The sequence below is a fragment of the Myotis daubentonii genome, chromosome 9, assembly GCF_963259705.1.
Source record: "Myotis daubentonii chromosome 9, mMyoDau2.1, whole genome shotgun sequence".
Classification (NCBI taxonomy): Eukaryota; Metazoa; Chordata; class Mammalia; order Chiroptera; family Vespertilionidae; genus Myotis; species Myotis daubentonii.
In genome coordinates, this window is record NC_081848.1 from 79,416,269 (window position 1) to 79,443,229 (window position 26,961).

Here is a 26,961-nt window from a genome sequence, read left to right on the forward strand (position 1 = left end):
TTTCCCACCAGTCTCAGACCCCTGCTCTCATCGGAACAGTCAAGTCTTCCAGGAAGAGACGGGTGGCACCGGGTGAGACTGGTGCGCAGAGTCCAAGAACCAACATGTCACTTTACGTGAGAAGCCACCCATCACCCTGCCTGGAATTTCAGGCTCAGCATGACCGGGGGGGCCCTCCTGGTGGGCACAGGATCCCAGCAGGCAAACCCTTGCCAGGTGGTCGCTGGGCAAAACTGGGGTTGGAGGAAGGGCAGTTGGAGAGGGCTGCAGGGTTGGTGGGACCAGGCGTGGTCTCTGGAGTGCCCTGGGCCCTGCTGGGGGACCGGAACAGGCCCGAGGCCTCAGCCAGCTCCTGGCAAGGGCACTGCTCCCGGGTCAGCGCCGGGCTGGGCTGGCACTCCTGAGGCTTCCGGGGCTGGCCGGGCCCTTCTGCTGACTAGCTGACTAGGTCTTTCTTTAGAGCTGTTGCTATCTCGCTGCCTGTCCGGGCTTGGTGGGGCCCCACCGCCTCTGTGGCTTAGCACTTCCACTTTGGGGCAGCCGGAGGCTTCGAAGTGGAAATGCCAATGGCTCCTGTCACGTGGGGGCTGGGCAGGTGCCTGGCCGCACCACTTCCTGTCCCCCCTCCTCACTCCCCTGCCAGCTGGCAGGAGGAGTCTCCAGCTGGCCACACTCTGTGGAAAGTCCAATTTGTTGTCTCCCCCGGAGGGCCACTCCCGGCTGTGCCCTCTGACCAACTCAGCCCTGACCTCCCTGGGCACAGGATCCCAGCAGGGACCCCCCCAAAGGCACCGAGCCTTCAGCATGGCTCCATGGAGGTCCTGAGCCCCAGCTCAGCTCTGCCTGTCCTGGGCCTCTCAGCTGAGGCTGGAAGAGCAGCCTGCAATGCAGGTGCTTGGGGAGGGCAGTCCCCCAGCCCGGGGCCTGGAGGAAGCGCTGCCTGGGTCTGCTCACTGCCCCCTGCCAAGCTGTGGGCCCCGCCTGCTCCCTTGAGAGTCACTGCCCAGAACGCGTAGCCTGGCACTGGGCAGTGACTAAACGGAGGTGCCAGCATCTTGAGAACCTGGGCCTTTACAGGGCTGGGGTTTGGGTGCCAACCCAGGGGCCATGGAGAGCCCGCTGTGCTTGGGCTGACTTTGGAAAGCTTGGGGTGTGGAGGCAACTGGGGGGCGGTCCAGGCTGCAAGGGGCTGCCCAGGCCCCGAGCCCCGGAGGGTCCACCTAGAGCTGTGGCAGCCCATTGGAGGCAGGTGTGCACCCCTCCTGTGGGCAGAGGCAGTCTCCGTGGGATGCAATTTGAGTATTTGGAGCCACGCACTAGGAAAATACTGGAGAGAAAGTTTAGTGATAAATCAGAAGCGAATAAAACCAAAGCCGTCGTGTGCTAGGTGTGTCTGCAGAGAGGAAAGTGACAAGGCGGATTCTGATGTCACAGATGGCCCCAGGCTGCAGGGTGAGAGCAGGAGGCCCAGAGCAATGGCCTGGGTCCGCTTTACCTGCGGGCTCGGCCCCACCCCCGCCCCCCAAGTCAGCCTCCAGAGCAGAGCAGGGAAACAGGGGGGAGGGGGAGGGTGCAGGGAGGAGCTCTGGTTTTGAAGTTCAAGACCTGCTCCCGCCTCTACTAGACAGGTACCCTCAGCAACACTGGGCCTCCGTCCCGCCTGTGCAGAGATACCAGCCCTCCGTGCGGACCACCCTCGGTCAAGGAGGAGGGGGGACGAGGTCAGCCCTTGCAGGTGTTGGTGGGTCCATTCCCATGGCCATCCACCCTCCACTGGCCCGTGCGGTCTACTCTGTGCCAGGCCCCCGGGTGCGGGGCCCACCTGCCCGCCCTGCCCGCCCTCTGCAGGAGCTGTGTCGGGTTCCCTCAGTTCAGGAAGATGCCGCCTCTTTCCCCTCCCAGGGCCTTTGCACCAGTTGGTCCCCCATTTCCTATGGGCCCCGTTTTCCCGAACGTACCCCCACCCCTTTAGGTCTCCGCTTCCCTGGGGACACCGTCCCAGCATCTGCCAGCCTGTGGCCACCGCCGCTTCTCCTCGAGGTCTGCGGGGTTCGCCCGGGTACCAGCCCAGGCCCTGGCTGGCTGTTGGAGAGCTGGCCTAACCGCTCCGTGCCTCAGTTTCCCTGTGTGTAAACTGGGAACCACAAGGGTCCCAGCTCCCGGGGGTTGTTGTAAGGAATGCATAGCAGGGCGAACGGCTGTGCACATGCTACTGTCATCATTTATTTTGTGGTCATTGTCATCGGACTGCGGGATCCCCAGGGCAGGGCTCCCCACCATGCCCCCAGCGCAGCACCGGGTGCGAAGCACTGAGCCTCTTCCCAACCCGCCTAGGCACCTGGAGGGCGTGCACGGTCGGTGCGGCACTGCCCAGCTAGGAGGCAAGTGGCAATACCACCGCTTCAAGGAAAGCCGGGCACACAGTAGGTGCTCGCGACAGGGCCGGTTGACACCAGGAAGCCCGTGGCCCGATTCGTGCACGCTCCCTCCCTCCCTCCCTCCCACAGGACACGGTGGAATGCTGAGGCTGCCCACACGGACTTCAGGGGTGTATCTGCTTCTAACGACACCCATTTCCACAACAAAGAAGCTCGCCTCCGTGGGGCCACCTCGCCTCGGCGCACCCGGGAGGCGCCGTGGGAGCAGCGGACGAGGAGCCTGCGCCCCGCAGAGAAGCCCCCAGTGTTGGCCCGGGGGCTGTCCCGGTGGGTGAGGCGGCGCAGGGGGTCTGGGGGGGCGGGGGCGCGAGAAAACCACGCAGCGAGGTGGCGCCCAAGGGGCGTGCGGCACCGACGCCTCCAGCCGCGATTTAAAGGGCAGCGAGCGGCGGAGGGATCCCTGCCGGCTGCGCAGCGCGGATCCCTCCGCGCGGGAGGAGTGCGGCGGCTCGGTCCAACACATTCGCTTTTTGTTCCTCCGCCGCGGGAGCAACCGGCGGGGACTCCTTTCTTCCTCGGGTTTCTCCGCCTCCCCCCGCAGAGTCCCGTAAAAGCAACAGAGGTGACTGGGCCGCGCGAGCCGGCTGGTGTCCTTCCGCCCGGCCGAGGGCACTCCTTTTCGTGTCTTCCCACCGTGCCCGGGCGGCGTCCGGGCGGCTCACCGGGGGCGGCGACGCGACTGCGGCGCGGTCGGCGAGGCTCCGGGGCTATGAGGTGAGGGCGCCCGGGTACAGGAGGTGGCAGCGCGGCGCCAGCCCCTGGGACACGAGCCTCGAAGCTGGCGGCGGCCTCTGGGACCCCGCGGCCGCGTGCGAGGCGAGGTGAGGCCTGCGGCGCGGGGGGCGCGGGGGCGCGGGGGCGCGGCGCGAGGCGCGATGGGGGCGGGGGGCTCGGCCGCGGCTGGGACTCATTTCTCGACAGCGGAGGGAGCGGGCGGTGCTGCGGTCGCGCCGCCATCTTGGATTTTACTCTCCATTTTTCTCTGGAATTATTTTTTGGTGATTAATTTTTGGGGGGGACGGGAAGTGTCGCCGGGTAGCGCGGGCCCCCCCCCAGCGCAGCGGCCTGGCGAGGAGCCTCGACGCGCCCCGAGGAGCGGGCAGCGCCCGGCGGTGAGCGGGGCGGCGGCGCCGGGGCGGGCGGGGGGCGGGCCGCGGGGGCGCCGGGCCGGGCGGGGGCCGGGGCCGCGGGTGGGGCGCGGGGCCTGCAGTGGGCGCCGTCGCCGGAAGGGAGCGGTAGCGGCCGCCGGGCCGCGCGGGGCCGGGCCCGGCCGCACGAGGGGAGCGGCCCCGGCGCTCGCGATTGGGGGACTCTGTTTTCCCTCTGCTCCAATGGGCGGCCGGGAGCCGGCTCGCCCAATCTGCTCCCGCGGCCGCGCTCCACCTCGGGGTGTTTTTTGTTTGGACTGGAGCCTCCCGTCCGCTCCGCGCGCGGGCCGGCCCCCGCCCTCCCCGCCCATCGGTGACAGCCGAGCGTCCCGGCTCCCGCGCCCCTCGGCCCGGACCCCGTTGCGCTTCGGCCGCTTCCCGCGCAGCCGGCCGGCGCCTCGGCCCCGAGAAGACGCGTGGGTCCCCCCGCGTCGTCCTTCCCCGTAGCCGCACGCGCTGTGTCCCGCGCCCCTCCCACCGCGAGGGGGAGGCGTGTGTTCAGGGGGACCGTCCTCCCCACCGGCCGGGACGGCGTGGGAGCGCGCGGGACCCCGAGAACCGCGCTCGCTGCGTCCGGGACCTCGGGCCCCGCTCGAACTTCGCGTCCCCCGAGGGAGCGAACTCGCGGGTGCCGAGGGGGCGACGTGTGTTCTTTGAAGCCTCTTTTTTAGGACTTGCCGAAGGAAACTCACCCCGCGGGGCTGGGGGGTAGATCTAGACCCAGGGGCAGAGGAACGGGTCGGTTGCGATGGCGATTTTCATCGGGACCTTTTTAGGTTTGAACCACGTGGACTTAAAGGGTCGCCACGCGTGGCCTTGTGGCCCCGGAGGCTGCTTGCTGTGTGGGGTCACCCGAGGAAACTTTCCCCTTGGATATTGAGGGGCACGCCTGTAACTTTGGGTGATGAGTAGTAGAAGCACAAACATGTTGGAAGGGAAGGGCGAAATCACTGCGCACAGTGCAAAGTGTCAGACGGTTACTTGTGTCTAGAGTGGATGCGAGTTTACTTTGTAGCAGTTTGGGGCGTGGCCCTGTCATTGTTGGGGCTCCCCTATCTGTGTTCCGAGATTAAAGTCCACGAATGCTTTTAATCCCAGCGTGTGTGGGAACTCGGGCCCCGTGTTCAGTTTTTGATGTCTAAACCTCGCACCTTCTGCTCTCCCCTTCCTGAGCGCCAGCCCCATGGGTGTCGGTGCGGGGCGCCTTTCCGGGCCGCGTCCGCCCGCAGTCCTGCCCCCCCCCCCCGCCCCCTCGGTCACAGCGTTGAGGGACAGTCAGCCTCCCGGTGAAACCTCCTCCTGCACACACGGGTGCAGGGCTGCTCGCTCGGGAGAACGCACACTTCCTGTGCCCCTGAGCAGGGGGACATCGCGTTCTGTGCAGTAGTCTATGTATTACGTTCGGCTTTTTACTTGTTTGGCTTCCTTGTGAGCTTGTGCTGCTCATCTCCACTCAGGGGCACGGGCAGAGCAGGTGCTTACTCAGTAGACACTTGAAGTGTTAAGTTTGTTAAGCTCCCAAGTTACCAAGTTCAGTAGTTCGTATTTAGTTTTTCAAGGTGTTGTTAAACATTGTTTTAATAACATCTTCTAATGTAATTAAGACATTGTTGTCATTAGCAGAACAACTTAGAGCGGAATGAATGTTACGGATATTTATTCTTTATGAGGGGAGTAGAGTAGGGCAGTTTTCACCCTTAAACTTGGAAGTTGAACTCTGTCATTTGCAAGTGCTCTTTTGCCTGTATTTTCATCTGTCTTCGGGGACACACTGAATTGCTTACGCTTTGAACTCCCGGTGCTTGAGCCAGACACCAGTGGGCAGTGCTGGGGGAGGTGCTAGGCTGGGCGGACGTCAGAATCAGCATGTGAAGGAAGTGGTTGCAGGTTGTTCGCACGCCTTTGAGCATAGGATTTTGTGGGTGGGGATGTTGGTTTGTAAATTTCCCCTGGTCGTATCCGTCTGTCATTGAACCTGGTTTTTCTTTACATGAGTATCATTTTGTTAAAGGGCATGAGTATGTGGCCCAGTTGTTTTATAAAGACACATACTTGTGTGTGTAGCTTCTGAACAGCTCCCCGTCCACAGGAATGCCCTTCCCATGGCTTATGAGAGCAATCCTTTCAGATAAATCACATAGATTCCATTTTTTATACTTCCATTTTACTTTATTTTTTTATTCTTTATTGTTGAAAGTATTACATATGTCCCCCTTCCCCCCCCATTGGCCCCCTCCAGCCCACCCTGCCCCTTACCCCAGGCCTTTTACAACCCTATTGTCTGTGTCCATGGGTTATGCATATATGCACACATGCATACAAGGTCTTTGGTTGATTACCTCCCACCCACCACCCTCCCCCACCTTCCCTCTGAGATTCCACACTCTTCCCTGCTTCCATACTTCCATTATTTTATATGAACTTCACTTCCCACTCTCCAAAATCCTTCTCCAGGGCAAGAGTTACAGGACTCTGTTAGCCCCAGAACACTCCTAATTTTTGTCTTCTACACAGTATTAAAGACAAGGGCCATGTGTCTGTCCCACTGTGACACACTTGGTTACATAGATAAACTAAGTAAGTGCAGGGAGAGAGCAGAGAGGGGTAGTTGTATCTCAGATACAGCTCTATGCAATAGAAATAATTTTTAAAGTTTTCAACTTGATTTTTAGTTTTTATTTGGGGGGGCTGGGGGAGAGTTATAAAAAGTTATTTTATTGACTCAGCTTGGTGTAGAAAATAGCTTTAATTGCTATAAAAACCACAAACTTAAATTAGTACAGGTAAAATGTAAAATTATCCAAAGTGCTTTTAAATTATAAGCATTAGGGAGTTCTAAACATTAGAACACAGTGATTTGGGAAGTCATTTTTTTGTTGGCTAGACTGCCAAATTTGAAATTTCAAAACATATACTTTATGTGAGAAGTGCTTAAGTTTGAAATGAGAATTAAACTGTGTAGTTTCAATGGCTGAGTTCCATTGACTCAACTATGCAAGGAAGGGGATCCCAACATGAGGGAGTACTGCAGGGTTTTGTCTAAAGGACTTTTTAAAAAATATATATATTTTTATTGATTTCAGAGAGGAAGGGAGAGGGATAGAGAGATAGAAACATCAGTGATGAGAGAGAATCATCAATCGGCTGCCTCCTGCACGCCCCCCACTGGGGATCGAGCCTGCAACCCAGGCATGTGCCCTGGCCGGAATCGAACCTGGGACCCTTCAGTCCGCAGGCCTACACTCTATCCACTGAGCCAAACCGGCTAGGGCTCTAAAGGACTTTTAACAGGGGGGAAGTTAACAGTTTTCTTTAAATTATTTCTACCAATGCTATATCCCACTCCCAAAAGAAAACCTCTACAAATCTGTTACTTTAGTAATTCCTTTTATACCCCATAATTGGGTATTTCTAGAAGTGTTGGCTGAGAGGAGAGGTCATGCCTGATCAATATCTAGCCCAGTATTTATTAATGTGATTGGGATTTCTTTTTGTTCTAGTTAAATTAAAGAACATTTTTACCCACAAACATACCTTGTTTTATTCAGTAGACAGGTTCCCAAATTTTAGTCTTGCATATCTTCTTATATATTTACTAGAGGCCCGGTGCACGAAATTCATGCACGGGTAGGGTCCCTGGGCCTGGCAGTTGATCAGGACCAATCAGAGCCTTGCAGCTGCCGGCCTGGGCCTTCCTTCATTTCGTGCCACCCCCTGGTGGTCAGCGCACGTCATAGCGAGTGATTGAACTCCTGGTCTCCGGTTGAACTCCCAAGGGGACACTTTGCATATTAGCCTTTTATATAGAGAGAGATTTATTTATTTATTATTTTTAAAAAATATATTTTTATTGATTTCAGAGAGGAAGGGAGAGGTAGAGAGAGATAGAAACATCAGTGATGGGAGAGAACCATTGACAGGCTGCCTCCTGCACATCCCACACTGGGAATCGAGCCTGCAACCCAGGCATGTGCTCTGACCAGGAATCGAACCTGGGACCCTTAGTCTACAGGCGGTTGCTCCATCCACTGACCCAAACTGGCTAGGCTTGCACATCTTATTTTAAATGCATTCCCGGATTTTACTCTTTTAAAGGCATGCTGTAGAGAGAATCCATCTCTACAAGAAAGAATCATCACCTTATTTTTGTAATCCACATTAAGGTCAAATGTTAACTTTTTTCCAATCCTCATCCGAGGATATTTTTTCCATTGATTTATTGATTTTCAGAGAGAGTGGAAGGGAGAGAAGGGAGTGGTGAGAGAGAGAGAGAGAGAGAGAGAGAGAGAGAGAGAGAGAGAGAGAGAGAGAGAAACATCATTGTGAGGGAGACACATCAGTTGGTTGCCTCCCCCACGCACCCAACCAGGGCCAGGGATCAAACCTGCAATCGAAGTACATGCCCTTGACTGGGAATTAAAGCCTGAACCCTTTGTCCACAGGCTGATGTTCTAACCACTGGGAAAAACCAGCCAGGGCTAACGTTAGCTGTTGATCCTGGTACTGCTCAGAGGCAGTAAGTTAGTGTAGGTATATTATCTTTATATAGTTCCTGATGGAACCAGGAATCATTTACATTAACTGTAAAATATCTTCACAAAAGGGAAAATAAGTCACAGATTTTCATAATTATTGATGCTTTAAATTATGTTTTGCTTCATAATTTTTCTTTCATCACGCTAAAGGGTTCCAAGGACCATGGACTAGTTTGATCACTCACTGTCTCTGGTTCCTGCATCTGCCAGGCAGATTGGGGGCTGGCTGGTGTCTTCTAGGGGTGTATATAATTAGGACTATTACATATACATACTATTCTGGGGCTAGTTGAAGGGCCACTGGAGTAAGTATCAAAACTAGTGTTTCGGCCCAGCTGGCGTGACTTAGTGGTTGAGGGTTGACCTATGAACTAGGAGGTCACAATTCGATTCCCTATTAGGACATATGCCTAGGTTAGGGACTTGATCCCCAGTGTGGGGCTTGCAGGAGGCAGTCAATTGATGATTCTCTCTCATCATTGATGTTTCTAACTCACTCTCTCCCCCTCTCCCCTCCTCTCTGAAACTAATAAAAATATTATATTTAAAAACAAACTTTTGTTCCAGTTTGCTCTGTTATTATTTATATAAGATCATCGAGAGGGCCAACTTTCTTCATCTGTAAAATAATGAAACATTAATCTCTGTTTTATTCAGTAGAAAATCCTATATTATAGTTTATATTTTACATTTAATTGCCACCCTATTCTAAGGACTATTTTAATCATATTTTGACTAATTGGTTTATATAGTTCATCTGTATATTCATATACTAGTAGTTTTACTCCTTTAAAAAAAATCAAATTGATGATATAGCTTACAGTCAATTGGGTTTTATAATCAAGAGACTTGGGTATATCACTGGTCCCAAAATTTTGATTCTTAAGGTCTCTGTGGCTCCTACTTGTCAGTTGCATCTCTGCAAGATGTCTTATTTTCTGTATTATAACAGTACACTAAAGACACAAGTAAATAGACCTGGGGAAGCATTCCTCAGTGATAAGCCTCTTTATTTCTGACTAAAGCACATGTGGCTCAAATATTGGAGTAAATCCCCAGACTGCAGCTTAAACACTAGAGCTTTAGACCCAGCCTTACCACTTACCTTCCATTTGACTTCAGGAAAGCAACTTTATTTCTGAGCTTTAGCCATCTCATTTGTAGTGATAATAACCCGACTCACCTACATCATAGGGCTGCCAAGCTGGTGAACTCTTGGTCCTGTGTGTTAGGGCGAAACAAACACCTGTGTTCCAGTTGTGCACCTTTATAGAAACACCTGGTCTCTAACACAGGAACAGCAGATCTCTAATAGTACTGGGGTTGCCTCTCAGGTCTTAGGCTAGAGACGCCTTCAGTGAAGGGTCATTCAGCTTCCTGTTCTGTAGACGGGTTTTCCTGAAAGCTGAAGCTCTTGTGCGCCCTCTAGTGTTCGTGGACACAACCAATATTCCAGCACCACGAACAGTGCCCAGTGGCTCCCAGTAGGTAGGTTCCTGATAAATGTTGGATTGAGTGGATTCTAAATCTGCAGAATGATTCATTTTGTCTGTCTGATTTGTATAACAAGGTTGAAGTATCTGATAAATTATCCATGAGGTGTATTTTTATTTTCAAGAAAATGTTTATGTGGCACAATGTGGAGGGATATATTTCTTTAGCAAGAAAACCAACCTACTCTTAGGAAGGTGGACCTCCCCGGCTGAGGAGTCGAGGGGGGCCTGATTCTTCAGCCAGTGAGCCAGTGGAGTCTTGGGCGAGAGAGGCCATATGGAACCTCCCCCTCCCTTAAAACAGAAACAAAGCAGACCCCACTCAGGTCCAAGAGGGTTTACTAGTCGGCAAAGCCAGTGGCCTTAGAGCAGCCGTGGGCAAACTACGGCCCGCGGGCCGGATGCGGCCCGTTTGAAATGAATAAAACTATTGAAAAAAAAGACCGTACCCTTTTATGTCATGATGTTTACTTTGAATTTATGTTAGTTCACACAAACACTCCATCCATGCTTTTGTTCCGGCCCTCCGGTCCAGTTTAAGAACCCATTGTGACCCTCAAGTCAAAAAGTTTGCCCACCCTGCCTTAGAAACTATGTTCATTGGATATAAATAGGTACCAGGAATGTTTTGACCCCCAAAAGGTGATTGTTTCTGTATCTATGCTTTTGATTTATTTTCTCTGGTCATCCAGTCTATAGTCTGTTCCCACATTATTCTGTCTCTTAGCACCCTATTTGTGTCCTTTATAGCTCTTACCAGAATTTATAGTTTCATGCTTATTAGATTGTTTATCTCTTCCCACATTATTCTCTGAGCTCCATGAAATCAGGAACCATGTCTGTTTTGTTCTAGGGTCTTATTCAAATGCCAGGCAAAATATAGTAAGTCCTCACGTAACACCCTTGATAGGTTGTGTGACTTTAAGCAAAATGACATATAATGAAACCAGTTTACCATAGGTTAATTGATATAAACAAGAGTTAAGCTCCTATGGCAGGCATCTCATCAGGGTTACAACAAAATGACATTATTGGAGGACCTGCTCTATGTTTAAAATTTTGAGTCAGGATTGTATTGCTTATATGGTGTCAGGAGTGTATAGTCTCTAAACCCCAGCCTTGGCTTAATTTTTTCTAATTCTCTAAGGCTTGCTCTCATTTGTAAAATGGGCTGATAATAGTAGTATCTTTTATGTTACTGTATAATTTAATTTTTTATTATGTGAATGAATATATTTAATATATTGTACATGTTAAGGGACTGTGACAGGGGTCCTCAAACTTTTTAAACAGGGGGCCAGTTCACTGTCCCTCAGACCGTTGGAGGGCCGGACTATAGTTTAAAAAAAACTATGAACAAATTCCTATGCACACTGCACATATTTTAAAGTAAAAAAAAAAAACAAAACGGGAACAAATACAATATTTGTATTTGCATGTGGCCCGCGGGCCGTAGTTTGAGGACCCCTGGACTGTGATGTGGGCAAGTGACATACAGGTAAAGCTATCAGCACAGACCTTGGATCATAGGGCAATACTGTGAAGTAGTACCCAGAAAACCAGTGCTTAAGAGGTGTCTCTCAGTTGTGCCCAAGACTGCAAATCATCCCTACGGCCTTCAGGTCTTCACTCACGTCTTGAGCAGATAGTTATTTACATGTGTGGTGGACACTGCTGCGCGCTTTACAGCAAATAACCCTGAACAGTGTAAGTGGGGATGCTGCTGTGCAAGACCTGTCTCTCCAAGATGCCGGTGCGCATGTTACTCCCTTCTCTCTCCTCCCCTTTCCACTTTCAGTCAACTGATAAAGCTCAAAAAAAAAAAAAAAAAAGGAAGTTTGGTTTTATGTATTGGTAGCACATTACGTTGTCAGAAGAAGTGAATTACTTTAGGAAGGTAATTTCTCTCCCTGAGCCTGCTTCTTTTATTCTAAGACTGTTCTGAAATTCTGTGATTCTTTGAATTAAAATAATATTGGAATGCTTGGTAGTCTGTAAAGTCCTTTTTGTTAATGTTACTCTTTCACAGTCCCACTTCTCTCCTGAGTTCTAACATCCTATGCCAGCTTCACCTGGGTAGTGCCCCCTCCTCAAATTTTGCAAATCCAGCCGAAACCGGTTTGGCTCAGTGGATAGAGTGTCGGCCTGTGGACTGAAAGGTCCCAGGTTCGATTCCGGTCAAGGGCATGTACCTGGGTTGCAGGCACATCCCCAGTAGGAGATGTGCAGGAGGCAGCTGATCGATGTTTCTCTCTCATCGATGTTTCTAACTCTCTATCTCTCTCCCTTCTTCTCTGTAAAAAATCAATAAAATATATTAAAAAAAAAAATTTTGCAAATCCAAACTTTCTCATCTTTCCTGCAGACTTTGCATCTGTGTTAATGGCAACCTTGCAGTCGCCCCAACTAAAACTTTTGCCCCAACTAGAGATTTCTGACTCATTTGGAATGCCTTTCTGTCCCTCACCACCTAAATCTAATTTGTTTCCATATCTAGCCAAGTTTATATTTGACCACCAGCGCCTTTCTCCCTTCCCACTCACTGCTTCTGTTGCATTTAATTTTCTAACTGGTCTCTCTGTCTCCAGTCACATGCTTTTCCACCAGTGGGGTCCTTTCTAGAGTACAGTTAAGCAAATTCTCTAACCTTTCATCTGTGTAATAACAACAGGTTTACAGGGTGTGAGAATTAACTGATAAAATGAATATAGGAAGTACTAAATGAATAGAGGGGTTATGATTTACTGGTGTTTTTTTAAAAATGGAGTTACAGTAAGAAAAAATGTTTTACCAGATACACAGCAAGCTAAATTCCACTATAATAAAATCGTTAGTCCCTCTGAACATTGATTGTGAGTTGTAGTTTGGTATAATTTTTAATTTCACATTGTTGCCAGCGGTCACATCCCCCTGTTCAGGAGCAGTAGGAAAGCAGAGCTGGTCTCAGCTCTGGAGCATAAAGTCGCACCCCTGGCCCTTGTTTATTCTCCTGAAAACTTGTACTTTTTAATGGATGAGGTGATGTGGTTGGGGGGGGGGGCGAGTTTTGGTAGGGTGAGGAGTTAAGGGGAAATTTCTACTTGATTGTTTAAGGTTTTGTTAATAATGGGCCAACATGCCTGGCCCTCTTTGATTCTGTTGTAGTTACTCAAAAAGAGACAGTGGATAACTTTATTTTATTAGCAATTTCTGCTCATTTAATCCTTTTGATAAACCAGGGAGGTAGGCCCCATTTTCATTTTGTTATTAGGCATTAATGAGGGTAAATGACTTGTTCGTGGTCACACTGCTCACACCGAGAGCACAGTGGAAGCCAAGGTGGGACCAGGCACTTTGACTCCCCCAGAGCCATGTCCTGAGCCACTGTGCACGCTGCACCCTGCAAAGTCCACATCCTGCCACCTTGGCTTTTAAGACCCACCCCAAGAATTGTCTTTTGGAAGTTTTTCTCACCTTTGTCTTTGCCCAGTAAGAATTAATTATTCTTTGTTCTACTTGCCTCAGAGCTAGCTCCTCAGGAACTGAGGGCTGTACTTGCAGGCTTTTGACATTAGGTGGCATCTGTTTATAGAAAAGTAAAATGCTGTTTGGGTCTTAGAAAACAGTAACAAAGGAAGCATCCTTGATTTTATTCATAGGCCCTACTAGGTAGGTAGGTGGGTCAGATATGGAGAGATGGGCAAGCAGGTTGTTTTGGAACATTTACCTCAGCTAAAACCTTTATTTTAAAAATACCCACTAAGGCAATTTGAGACACGAATTTTAATGTGAAATTCTTTGTTGTGTTATAATCAGACATGAGTAAATAAGGAACTGTGAAGCAATATTTTCTGTAAGGATGCTGTTAGAGAGGTGTTTATTACATGCCCAGCTGTTGTGTTGTAAATGTCTGATTGCTGAATTACTAGTAGTGTATATTTTGCTGTTTAAAATATTCTTCTGAAGCCCTGGCTGGGTATCTCAGTTGGTTAGAGGGTCATCCTGATGTGCCAAGGTTTGCCAGTTCAATCCCCAGTCAGGGCACATACAAGAACCAACCAGTCTACTAATATATATATATATATATATATATATATATATATATATATATATGTGTGTGTGTGTGTGTGTGTGTGTGTGTGTGTGTGTGTGTGTGTGTGTGTGTATAGCCAGCTACTGGAACACCTTAACGACCAGAATGACCACTGCAGCGAGTGAACCTGCCTGACCAGGGGGTAGGGCTGGCCAGCCAACCTCCTGCAGCCCCCCCCCACCCCCCGTGGGCCTTGCCCCAGATGGGCCCTCATCACCCTAATCGGCCCTCAGCTCCTCCCCCTGGCTGGCCCTGCCCCTGATTGCCCCCACACACACCAGTCGGGGCGGGACCCACCAGCCAATTGCCCATGGCCCCTCCCCCCAGCTGGCCAGGGCCCGGATTGGGGTGAGCCAGCCAGCCAGCCGGACCCCACCCATGCATGAATTCGGGCTTCTAGTGAATACATAAATAAGTGCAACAACGGATAGATGTTTCTCTCTCTCTCTCTCTCTCTCTCTCTCTCTCTCTCTCATCAATTTAAAAAATAAAGTTTTAAATGAAAAATTCTAGTAGTTTTAGTTTTCATTTTTATTGTTAATTTTATATAAACATAAACATGTTCCATCACCGTATTTCTAAGGAAGGTCTTGGTTAACTGGGCTTAAGCACAGTTCGTGAGTAATTACATATGGGATTGAGACTTTAGCTTCAAACTCCAGTTGAAGAGGGGAAATGACTTTTTTAAAGTGTATCTAAAACAACTTTTTAAAGGTTTTTAAAATCTTTTTTTCCGTGATACATTGGAATTTTGTGTGTTTTTGAAGTCTGTTAACTGTAAAGCATTTTTACTTTGGTTTACTTTTTCGTGGTCTCTATTAGTTTCCTGTGAGTGCTGTAACATGATTGCAAACTTGGTGGCTTAAAACAACAAACGTATTCCCTCTCAGTTCTGGAAGGCAGACATTCATCATCAGTTTCACTGAGCCAAAATGAAGGTATGGGTAGGGATCCACCCAAAGGCTCTAGGAGAATTTGCTCCTTGCCTCTCTCCCAGCTTCTGTGACTGTGGCATCCCCTTGCTCGTGGCCACATCTCTCTAATCTCTGCCTCTCCTCTTGTGTGTGTGGTGGCATTTAGGGCTCACTCAGATCATCTCTTCCATCTCAGAATCCATAATTTAATTACATTTCTAAAGACCCTTTTCCTTATAAATGAACATTTGCCGGTTTGATATCTTTGGGGATCATTTTCCAGCCTACTGCAGTATTTTTTAAAAAAAATATTTTTATTGATTTCAGAGAGGAATGGAGAGGGAGAGAAAAATAGAAACATCAATGATGAGAGAGAATCATTGATCAGCTGCCTCCTGCACGCCCCCTACTGGGGATTGAGCCCGCTATCCAGGCATGTGCCCTTGAATTGGAAATGAACCTGGGACCCTTCAGTCCACAGGCCAACACTCTTTCCACTGAGTCAAACCAGCTAGGGCTACTACAATGTTCTTTAGAGCAGTTATTGCAACCAGTTTAGCATAATGAGTGATGCTGTCCTCTAGGCATCCTAAAAGGGTGGTGGGTGGAGCATCATTATGCAATGGTGGGAAACTGCTCTGAAACAGGCCATCTCTTGCTTGTCCCAATGGGGCTTCACCACCTGAGCTGCCTGTGAAAGCTACTAAATTGGCTAAAGCAAAATGCATATCAGCTAGCAAAAGAAGGCTGAAGAGAAACTTTCAATAATAACATGATAAGTATTTTATAGGTACCTATAAGAACCTGTTTTTGCTCTGGAGTTTGGTGCTAGATACCCAATCATCATTGAGTTTCCACGACACCTCCTGTCTTACAGCAACAGCTCTGCTTTAGGTGAAGGCTTAATTGTGCATTCAGAAAAACAGAATTCCCCAAGGTTTCTCTTTCATAGCACTAGCTGAACTCCGACAAGTCACCTAAATTCTCAAATGACGTTTATTTCTGACCACAATATTTTTAGGAGCAAGTTTTAAGGTTACAGGTGCTATCATGAATTCATTGTAGTTTTCTAATGAATTAGCAACTGAACAATTGCCCTATTTTACTGCACTGTAGTCTTATGAGGGGGTATTGATCACAAATGCTCCTGATAGCTTTGCAGGGCTTCCTATATTGGTACTATCATGTGGGTTATTACTAGAGGATTCCATGGAACCTTGGATATATATTATTGCAGATGGCTTTGGAGTAACCATTGATAAAGACAATGCGGAATTCTTTGATATGTTGTAGGGTCCTTTTGTAATTTTAGATTTGAGGGAAAGAACTAATAACTACTTGGGCTTATATGTTGGCAGTTAGGTTTGAGACTAAAAAGGGGGTTGTGAATGGACCTATAGTGTGTTGGGCCTGTGCTAGGTTCCCGTGATATGAAAGTATACCTCAGTAGTTTATAGTGCAGTGGGGAAGACAGTGCCATCAAGTAATTGCATAAAGGAGTGAGTACAGTTGTAACAAGCACCATGAAGGAGAAATGTTAAAGCATGTAACAAGGCAGGCGGTGGGCTGGAGGTAGGACTGGTTGTCAGGTTGGCAGTATCCCAAGTATAAAGGCCAGTGCTGGGAAAATGCCTAGCACCACTAAAGCAGCGGTTCTCAACCTGTGGGTCACGACCCCTTTGGCGGTCGAACGACCCTTTCACAGGGGTCGCCTAAGACCATCCTACATATCAGATATTTACATTACGATTCATAACAGCAACATGACAGTTATGAAGTAGCAACAAAAATAATTTTATGGTTGGGTCACAACATGAGGAACTGTACTTAAAGGGCCAGAAGGTTGAGAGCCACTGCTCTAGAGGGATGTAAACCAGGCTGTGTCTGGAATATTAGCTGGGCTGGATCTGCAAGATCCCGTAGCCGTGGGCTATGTAAATTCTGTTAATAATGGTTCTTAACAATTCCAAATCCTTTAGTCTTGCTATTGCATGTAATTTTCACAAGGCTCACTTAACTAGTGGGATGTTGTTGGAAATGATACTTGCCAGCGTGGTCTCACTCCTGATCCAGTGTGGACGCTTTTGTTCTTTTGGTGTGTGTTACTTGTTTTCTCTTTGGATAGTGCTTTCTCTCATTTTTAAAAAACATATTTTTTTATTTCAGAGAGGAAGGGAGAGGGAGAGAGAGATAGAAGCATCAATGATGAGAGAGAGTCATTAATTGGCTGCCTTCTACACTCCACACGCTGGGGATCGAGTCCACAACTGGAGCAGGTGCTCTGATGGGGAATTGAACCGTGATCTCCTGGTTCATGGGCCTCTGCTCAACCACTGAGCAACACCGGCTGGGTTATGTTAAAATTCTTGCTAGTTATTCAGAATCAGTGTTTTTATTTTTCTAACAGATTTTTTAAAATCCTGGTTTGTGTTTAAAACATTCATCAAAACTCCTGTCCAAAAGCTTTAAGTAAGAAAGGATTGGAACCACAGTTCTCAAATGAATTGGGCATGAACAGTTAACTCAGAAGTCACTAACCCAGGGGTCCTCAGACTTTTTAAACGGGGCCAGTTCACTGCCCCTCAGACCATTGGAGGGCCGGACTATAGTTTAAAAAAAACTATGAACAAATTCCTATGCATGCTGCACATATCTTATTTTGAAGTAAAAAAACAAAACGGGAACAAATACAATATTTGTATTTGCATGTGGCCCGCGGGCCATAGTTTGAGGACCCTTGCACTAAACGTTTCTAACCCTCTGTGTCATAGGGACAGTAGGAGTGATAACGGTGTTGGAATCTGTTGGCCCATCACTGCTGGGAATAGAGTGGGCACTTCACATGAACCAGACACTTTTTTTTTTAAATTTTATTTTATTTTATTCATTTTTAGAGAGAGGAAGGGAGAGAGATAGAGAGTTAGAAACATCGATGAGAGAGAAACATCGATCAGCTGCCTCCTGCACATCTCTCACTGGCGATGTGCCCGCAACCCAGGTACATGCCCTTGACCGGAATCGAACCTGGGACCCCTCAGTCCGCAGGCCGATGCTCCATCCACTGAGCCAAACCGGTTTCGGCCAGACACATTTTTTATGAAACAATTCTGTGCTTTCTTTTGAAACTCTTTCAAGTATCAGTAATTTTTCCCAATTATTCATAAATAGGTTTACTATTGCCGAAGCCGGTTTGGCTCAGTGGATGGAGCGTCGGCCTGCGGACTGAGGGGTCCCAGGTTCGATTCCGGTCGGGGGCATGTACCTAGGTTGCGGGCATATCCCCAGTGGGAGATGTGCAGGAGGCATCTGATCGATGTTTCTCTCTCATCGATGTTTCTAACTCTCTATCTCTCTCCCTTCCTCTCTGTGAAAAGTCAATAAAATATATTTAAAAAAAAAATAGGTTTACTATAAACATTTTGGGGGTGGGTGTGATTTTTAATGTTAATCCCATTCCCTCAAAGATATCCATTATGTTGTTGATTTGGGATAGGAGTGATATGGTGTGCACGCGGTTTTTCCTGCAGTGGTATTTATATGATCAGACGTTTTCTCTTTAAATACAACTCTACATAATTCTTTTAACTAGTTTCCTCTTTAAATGCAACTCTCATTTTAGCACTTTCCCAGTATGTTTTGTATTGCCGTAGGTAGTCTGCCCTTTTGCTTATGGTTGGTACTAGAATCTGGAGCATGTGCTTCCTTCCCCACATGTTGGTCAGTGAAATTTGTCAGGTGAATCTTCCTTTCCTGTTGGCTTAGTGTCAGGTGAGCTTCCCATGCCGGGGCAGTCACACTGATTTCCGTAAGAGAGCCTGATCCTTCCAGTGAACTCATAAAAGTAGAAGGAGCAAAACTTGCACGATACTCTCGGGGATTCCGCCCCATTACCAGAGAATTTTTATTATGCCAGTCCAGAGAATTGGCGATGTACTCATCTACATCTATTTGGTTAAAAACGGTTTTGTTTATTGATTTTAAAGTAAGAAAGGGAGAGAGAGAGACAGACACATGGATAGGTTACTTCCTGCATGCCCCCTCCTGGGGATTGAGTCCGCAACCTGGGCATGTACCCTGACCGTGAACTGAACCAGTGACCTCCTCCTGGTGCTTGGGGCATGCTCAACCAACTGAGCCACACTGGCTGGGCTCTGTTTTTTATATAAAAGATCTTTATACACTCTCTCAGGGCATACAGTTATCAAATTAACCTATCCCCCTCTTCTCCTACCCTCTGAATTTAATTTACATACATCTTTTCTGAATGTGAAATTTCTACTCTTTTTCTCTTATTTGAAACAGATGACACAAGATTTTAGGGCTCTTTTTATTCCTTATTCCTTATTTCCCCTCTGCTATCCAATTCTGTTCCCAAGAGCCTATGTTTTGAGACATGATGTCTATTTTAGAAGTTCTCTGCTATTTCTGAAAGAGGTTCACAGATGGTGAGTAGACCATCCTGTCTGTGAGTTTCAACTCTCATAAAGGAGGGATTTGCCTTCGGAGTCTGGCGGCCTGTGCCCAGCATGGCTGCTCCCTCCTGAAGTGCTGATCCCTGCTTTGCTCTGGCTTCTCCTCCCTTCTCACTAGTTGCTCCTGTCACTGTCCCGTGCTGCTGCTGTTTTCTCATGTTGATCTTTAAATGCTAGGGTGCCCCCTCAGTCCTTAGGCTTCTTTTATCTAGACCAGCGGTTCTCAACCTGTGGGTCGCGACCCCTTTGGGGGTTGAACGACCCTTTCACAGGGGTCGCCTAAGACCATCGGAAAACACATACATAATTACATATTGTTTTTGTGATTAATCACTATGCTTTAATTATGTTCAATCTGTAACAATGAAAATACATCCTGCGTATCAGATATTTACATTACAATTCATAACAGTAGCAAAATTACAGTAATGAAGTAGCAACGAAAATAATTTTATGGCTGGGGGTCACCACAACATGAGGAACTGTATTAAAGGGTCTCAGCATTAGGAAGGTTGAGAACCACTGACCTAGACTTACTTCCCAGATGATTTCATTCCATCCTCTGACTTGAAATAGTATTAGTACTGTACTGACACCAGGTTTAATTATCCAACCTGCACGCCAGGCCCTGGTGTCCAACTGCCTCTCATCATCTCCACTTGGTCCCTAATGGGTATCTCAGATGTTACCAAAAGCAAACTCCTGCACTCTGACCCCTGCCCAAACCTGATTTCCCTGTCACCTTTGTCACCTTCATAAATATTAACTCCATTCTTCCACACAGAGGCACATTTGAGTCCTTTTTCTTCCACACAGACTGTTAGCAAATCCCATCTACCAGCAAGACCTTCAGGAAAGATCCTGAAACTAATCACCTGTCACCACCTCTGCTGCTGCAAGCCACCAGGATCTCTCTCTCTCCTCTGCTTTAGTGCAGTCGTCTCTTAACTGGTGTTTTCTCTCTTGCCCCACAAATTACTAATAGCTTCATTAGAACTTCTTTTTTAAAAGCATTCATTGTGAGCTCTCCACATAGCAAGTAGCTAGCAGGGGCCTTTACGACTGTAAGTTGAATCATGTCGCTGCTCTGCTTTGCGCCTCACTGAGAGTCAGTGTCCAAGTCTCAGCAGGCTTTGAACCCTTGGCTTCATGAGGTTTCTTCTGGCAGCCTCTCTGACCTTCCTCCTGCCCCTTTCTCTGCCCCGCCACCCTGGCTCCGTGCTGGTCCTCAGATGCACTTCCTCAGCTTCCTCCGTGCCCTTAGCCTCTCACTCTCCCCACTGCTGCCCAGCTTTCCCATCAGGCCCTGCGCCACCCAAAACACTTCCTGCTGCTTAGAAACCGCTTTGTTGTCTCCCAGTACTGGCATTTATTTGTGAATTTGTTATTTCCCGGGGCTTTCTTCTTTAGAATATAAGCACAAATGAGGGCTGAAACCTTGTTTTGTTCTTTGCTGTATCCTCAGTGCCTGGAACAGTGTCTGGAATATCGTAGGTGTCTAGTAATTTTCCTGGCATTTTTATATTTTGAGATCAGAACAAAGATTTGTAGCTGTTAGCCATTTAAGAAGTGGTCAGTACTCATTTCTGGAAATCTTTTTTTCTGCCAATTTTGGGATAAATTTGAGGTAATTTTAACTTCTAAATATAGTCAGTGGCCAGTTAGCTAGGTACTGTCAACCAAGCCAAAGACCATGGTGCCTTTCCATGTGAGCCAGCTGTTCTAGGCCAGAGAGACGCACCCTTGCTTATGTTAGGAGGGGGACCTCCATATAGCCACGAAGCCTCTAGGTTTTGCTTGCCATCTGATTTCTGCAGCCTGTTTCTCCACAGTCTACCACCATATTGACTGTTAGTTTTTGAAATTCCATCTCCACCTCTGATACATAAGTGTTCTTTCCTCCCACTGTAATCTTACAGGGAAGAACATGCCAACAAGAACAAATTCCACACTCATGGGGCAGAACAAACGATGACCTGATAATTATTTTTATTGTATATAAAGAGTTTTTATTGTTTATACTCATCTTGAGTTAAAACATTATAAATAGCCCCCAAATTTCTGATAGCTTTACTAGAACTGCTTTCACCAGGTATTCATTAGTCTTTTACCCTAATGATCTGTCGTTTTCTGGACGAGTGAAGAGTATTGGAGTCTCTGCTAGAATATATCCAGACACAAGCACTCTCATACTTGAAGTTATGAACTTGTTCCAGTTTGGATCATTAACCCACATTTGGCTGAAATTATGTATAAGTTAGAGTGGATCTCAGTCTACGTTCCATGAACTGGGCTGATGTGTGCTACTAGAATGATTTATTGGTGAACTTTTCCTAATTTTGGGGGGCGGGGGGATTAGGTTGATAGGTACAGTTTCCTCCAATTAAATGTTTTATTCCACAATTTTCCTTAAAATGTTGGCATCTGTCCTTTGCCTTAACAACTGATCAATTGAATGGATAAGGAACTTAGAACAGTTTTCACACTGGAGCTTGGATCATAATCACCTGGGGGGCATATTAAAACAAATTGCTGGGGCTCATTTCAGGTTTCGGCTTTTTGTCTCTGAGTGGAAATCTGATGGGATGGGACTTATGGATTCTCTGTGGAGAGATGACTTGCTATTTCATCTCTTAATTCTTTCTAGCTCTCGTGGGGTGGTTCAGTTGGTTGGAGTGTCATCCTGTTTATGTTTTGCACTTTCTTATCCTAGAGCCTTTTAGTTTGACTTACACTAAAAGCATATTTCCATAATGAGGTGATGTCATGGACATCCTTTTTCTCATTCCATTACCAACAAACAATCTATTATACCCTCACTTCCAAAGGTCCTTAAAATTACAGGTATCCCTCACTGTCCAAATTATTCAGTTCCCGAATTCAGCTAGTTAGTATTCATATAGTGAGAGATACCTCTATATGAGCAAATATAACCTCAAGTTTTTGTTGCCTTTGTAAAGGAACGCTGAGTAAGACATTTTATGATGGGCAATACTTTGATAAAATACCCCTAAATATTTTGAATGTTGATTTTAACGACAAAAAGATGTAACAAAACTGTTGCAGACAAGAGATAATAAATATATCTTCATAGTTTACTCACAGAGTTCATAGAATGTTACCAAAATGTGTGATTTGAGCTGATTATTGACCTATACCTAGATAGCATAATAAAGAGCAAAGATGATTCTTAACGGTAATGGAAGGATAAACATTTATTGAGCCCTTGCTATTTACCAGTTGCTATTCAAAGCACAAGCTATGAGCAAGACCCAATAAGTCCTTCCTCAGAGCCTGGGGGCATTGAAGAGCTCAGCATGATAGGACCGGCTGGAGCCCAGGTAGTCTAAAGAGTGGGAACATTAATTACTATAGTACTTTTAATACTCTGTATCTTTCTCACGAGTCTGTGTAGCATGGTTTTTATGTATTTACCTCCCCATTTTGTTTTGTTTTTCATATTTTGTTTCTGTTAGGAGAGAACATTGAAATTATTCTCTAAGCTATTTGAAGAGAGTGACTAAATGCACCTGGGTCAGGCTGTCTGTGGGTATGAAGTGGTTGGGAGAATCCAAGAACATGGTGGTGAATGGCAGGAGAAATGGAGGCAAGTTGTCTAATGACCATCAGCAGAATCAATCAAAATTACAGCACACGGGAAAGGACACCGTGAAGGCTGGCAAAAACGCAGTGGAGAGGAGGTCGAGCAGATGTATGTACACACTCAAACTGTCGCTCTTTTGATTGTGATATGGGGCAGTAATTCTTTCCAGTTTGTAATGTATTCTGTGCTCTGTTGTTTTCAAAACAATTCTTTATGTTCTCACATAGTTAACAATATAGTATTTTACTCTTTCAAAGTTGTATCAGTTTTTATTCTCATCAAATGTGTACAACTTCAGTTTAATGCTTAATATAATAACTTCAATCATCTTTTTATATCCATGGTTTTAAATTATGTTTTGTAGAATTTATACCTAAATGGCTAATCTGTTCTATAAAAAATACTAAAATACTGCTACTGACCTGCATTTCTTAAAAGTTCAAGCTGTATTTTTTATATTTGATGTAAGTATAAATATGTATGTCTTTGAAAACTTAGCATAATGTGAATAAAGTTAATTCTGATTTGCGTGATAAGTAGAGTTTAGGGCAACTTCACAAATTGTCACCATTTCTTATATTTGTATAGGGTGAACAATCCTTTATCTGGAGCACTATTGATATTAAGTTACTTTTTTACCTCTATACCTCTTGGTAAGAATGGAATGACTTGTTGAGAGTTGTGAGAAATTGTAGAGTTTCATGGTTCTTCTACAAGTAGTAAATCAACCCAGGATAAACATAAACCTAAGTAGACAACTATACAAAGGTTGTCCAAAAGTGTATGACCATGTTAAGGAGCACAACTTTTTCTATTTCTTACTTTTCCTAAGGCTAATTTAGCCACTGCTAAACAGCCTTAGTTTGTGTTGGACTTTGCCTACTCCCCATAGATTGAATTAGCCTGAGTATTCTGCAGTTTCAGTTCGATTGCTCTAGTTCTGATTCATTTCATTTTTACCTTTTAGGGGTTTATGCTATTCATTGGGCCCAGACTGCCCTTAACCTTTCCATGTCAGACCAGGTCACTGTTTTTGTAATGGATTCTCTTCTGCATGGACACCTCCTTACCCCTTAGCATGTGATGGGAACCTGGAGGGATTGAGAAATGTAGTGACTATAGCAGTGGTGTTGGCTCTGCTCAGTAAATTAGGTATCTCTTAAATTTTTTAAAAAAAATATTTTTATTGATTTCAGAGAGTAAGGGAGAGAGGGGGGCAGAGAGAGAGAAACATCAATGATGAGAGAGAATCATTGGTCAGCCGCCTCCTGCATGCTAAATCCACACTAGGGATTTAGCCCCCAAAACTTTACGGATTGAATGCATTTCCAATCAAAATCTCAACTGGCTTCTTTGCAGAAATTGACAAGCTGATACTAAAATTCTTATGGAAATTTAAGGGACCCAGAAAAACTAAATCTTAAAAAAAAGTACTCTTAGTCATCAGGAAAATGCAAATTAAAACCATAAGATACAACAACCAGAAAAACTAGAATCAAAAGGATAGATAATAACAAGTGTTGGTGATGATGTGGAGAACTTAGAACCCTCATACAGTACTGTTGGAAATGTAAAATGGTGCATCCACTTTGAAAAACAGTCTGGCAGTTCCTCTAAAGGTTAAACATGGAGTTACCATATGACCTAAGCAATTCCATTCTTAGGGTTGTACCTAAGAGAATTAGGGTAACATACATACACACAGAACTTTCATGTGATTGTTCATAGAGACATTACTCATAATAGCCAAAAGTGGAAACAGCCCAAATGTCCATCAACTAATGAATAAACAAAATGTGCTATATCGATACAGTGGAATATTATTTAGGCATAAAAAGGGATGAAGTACTGATGCATGGTACAACATGGATGAACCTTGAAAACATTGTGCTAATTGAAAAAAGCCAGTCGCAGAGACCACATATTGTATGATTCTAGCTATATGAAATTTCCAAAGTATGCAAATCCATTGAAACAGAAACTAGATTAGTGGTTGATGGGGCTGGGAGGGAGAAGTAGGCAGTGACTGCTAATGGGTATGGGGGTTATTTTGGGGAGTGATGAAATGTTCCAAAATTGATTGTGGTGGTAGTTATACAATTATGTGAATATATTAAAAAATAACTATTAAATTGTACACTTTCAATAGGTGAATTATATGGTACGTGTATTATAGATCAATAAAGCTGTTACAGAAAATAAAATGATCTGATAGCTTTTCACATACCCACATGCAAATCATATACCTATCCTTTGGCAGGGATTTTCATATAAGTGTTTAATTTTTTTTTAAGAGTGGATGAAAAGAAGTTATACCTCTCACTGTGTGTTTCTCTCGTTCTTCCACATCTTAATTTTGAGAGGCTTAACGTCATACAGCTGGTATCTTCACTGACTGCTGATAAGACTATCACTGACGTACTGAAATGAGCACTGATGAAACTTATATATACAAATTTGGCCTTCCTTTCCTCTCTTTAAAGTGTTTTTCTTCCACAATTAAACCCAATGACTTCCATCACATATATATTTCTTTCATCTTCCCTGTTTTTCAGTCAACATTTTTTCAGACAGGTCAGTTAGAAATAGGCCTATCATTCTCTCTTTTCTCCTTTCCCCACCTCTACTACCTAGCTTTGTAATCTTAGGCAAGTAAATTGCTTAACCTCTGGGCCTATTCCCAGCCAAGTGGAAATAATAATCACTCATCCATCTAAAGCAGGAAGCTGGAGGTAGCTACATGGGACTCCTTTGGGTACTTAAAATCAAGCTCTCCCCTTCTGGCACTTACTGCAGTGTCTTGTGTTCGTTCATCCTGTTTCCTCACCCCAGCCCTGTCTGTAGTGGCCTTTTATGATGCTCTCTTGCTGCCTCAGTGAACCTCCACCTTCCCGTTTCTCAGCTCTTCCTTGGAGGGGCAAGGCATCTGAGCCCAAGATGCTCACAGACGCTCTTCTTGGGAAACCTGGTGTTATTTGTAATCGAAATACTTTCAATAATTGGGTTTTAGTTTATTGCATTTGCCTTTACGTTTATGCAAATAGTACTCCAATCTCCATTATTAAAATTGATTGAAATAATTTTAGTTCTTGATTACTAGCTTGAATGGGCAAAGGTTTTTAAGGTAGACTTTAGTCATTTTCAATTTGAGTTACTTTGCTTTTTCTTTTTGCAGGTAATGGTAACTCAGGATTCGAAGGACAGAGTCGATATGTACCATCTTCTGGAATGTCCGCCAAGGAACTCTGTGAAAATGATGACCTAGCAACCAGTTTGGTTCTTGATCCCTATTTAGGTTTTCAGACACACAAAATGAATACTAGGTAATTTTAAGTCTTTATCCTGAATGACACAGATGATGTTGAACTTAAGAAAATAGATAGAAAGAAAGAAAATAGATTTTTACTTTCAGTCAAAAATTTAAACGACATTAAAGGAAAGTACTTTGTTACAGAAAGATTTTCTATATGTGATCCATGAAAAGCAACAAAAGCTTCTGAGAATCTTGTCAGTTTTAATTCTGTGTTCTTATTTTATCTCAGGATATTACTAAAATACAAAGCTGGGGGAGCATCTTTATTCTGTTTTAAATGTTGATGCTAATTAGTGAAAAGAAATCTGACAGGCATCCTGTACAACCTTAAAAATGTATATTTTCCACTAAAAGTAGATTACGACCTTTTTTTTCTTCATAGTTTTAATCCAGACTTTTCTTTTTTTAAATAATTGCCACTGTGTTTGATCTTTGAGATGCACCAAAGCATTCAGCTAAGTAAGATTCAACTTAGTAAGCATGAATATTTTTAAAGACGTGCTTACATTCAGTGTGCAGATAATAGATGTGCAAGTGCTTTATTGAGTATTAAATGTCATCTACATAAAATATTACTGCATCACTCTTGAAATCTGTGATCCTTTAAATTTCTATATTGTACTTCTCTTAAATACCTTCTCTCCCACAAAAAGGCTCTTAGATAATTTTGTAATTGACTTCTGCCATACACTAAGTCAGAGCTTTAGAAGTTTTCTCTCTCTCTTTAACTTCCATGGCAAAGGGTTTTCAAGTCTGATGGAAAAGTATAGGGATTTAGAATGTAGAGCAAGTTCTGGGCCACCTCTCACTCTTACCTCAGTCACCCTGTACTGGTGTTCAGTAGCTCCAGTGTCAGTGACCAGCCCTGGAAGGACTTGATCACCAGTGGATAGTCATGGATAATTGGCTAGGGGGAAGTAGGAATAGGTGAGTAGAGGTGATTGGAGGAAAATCTGTGTTCATCTTTTTCCC

General features: G+C 45.6%; 1 protein-coding gene across 10 annotated transcripts in view; it reads left to right on the forward strand.

Moving 5' to 3' along the window:
- Positions 1-2,685: 2,685 nt before the first annotated feature.
- KMT5B (lysine methyltransferase 5B) overlaps positions 2,686-26,961 on the forward strand; it is a 49,624-nt gene continuing 25,348 nt past the window's right edge. For 2 of the 10 annotated variants that reach the window (XM_059709852.1, XM_059709859.1), the window contains exons 1-3: positions 2,903-3,259; positions 22,549-22,784; positions 25,852-25,999. In XM_059709852.1, the coding sequence (XP_059565835.1) occupies positions 22,625-22,784; positions 25,852-25,999 (308 nt within the window). In that variant the 5' untranslated portion in view covers positions 2,903-3,259; positions 22,549-22,624. Of the gene's footprint in view, positions 2,706-2,900; positions 3,260-3,386; positions 3,551-22,312; positions 22,414-22,548; positions 22,785-25,851; positions 26,000-26,961 lie in introns of those variants that run through there. The other 8 variants (XM_059709853.1, XM_059709856.1, XM_059709858.1 and 5 more) reach the window with 8 other exon arrangements.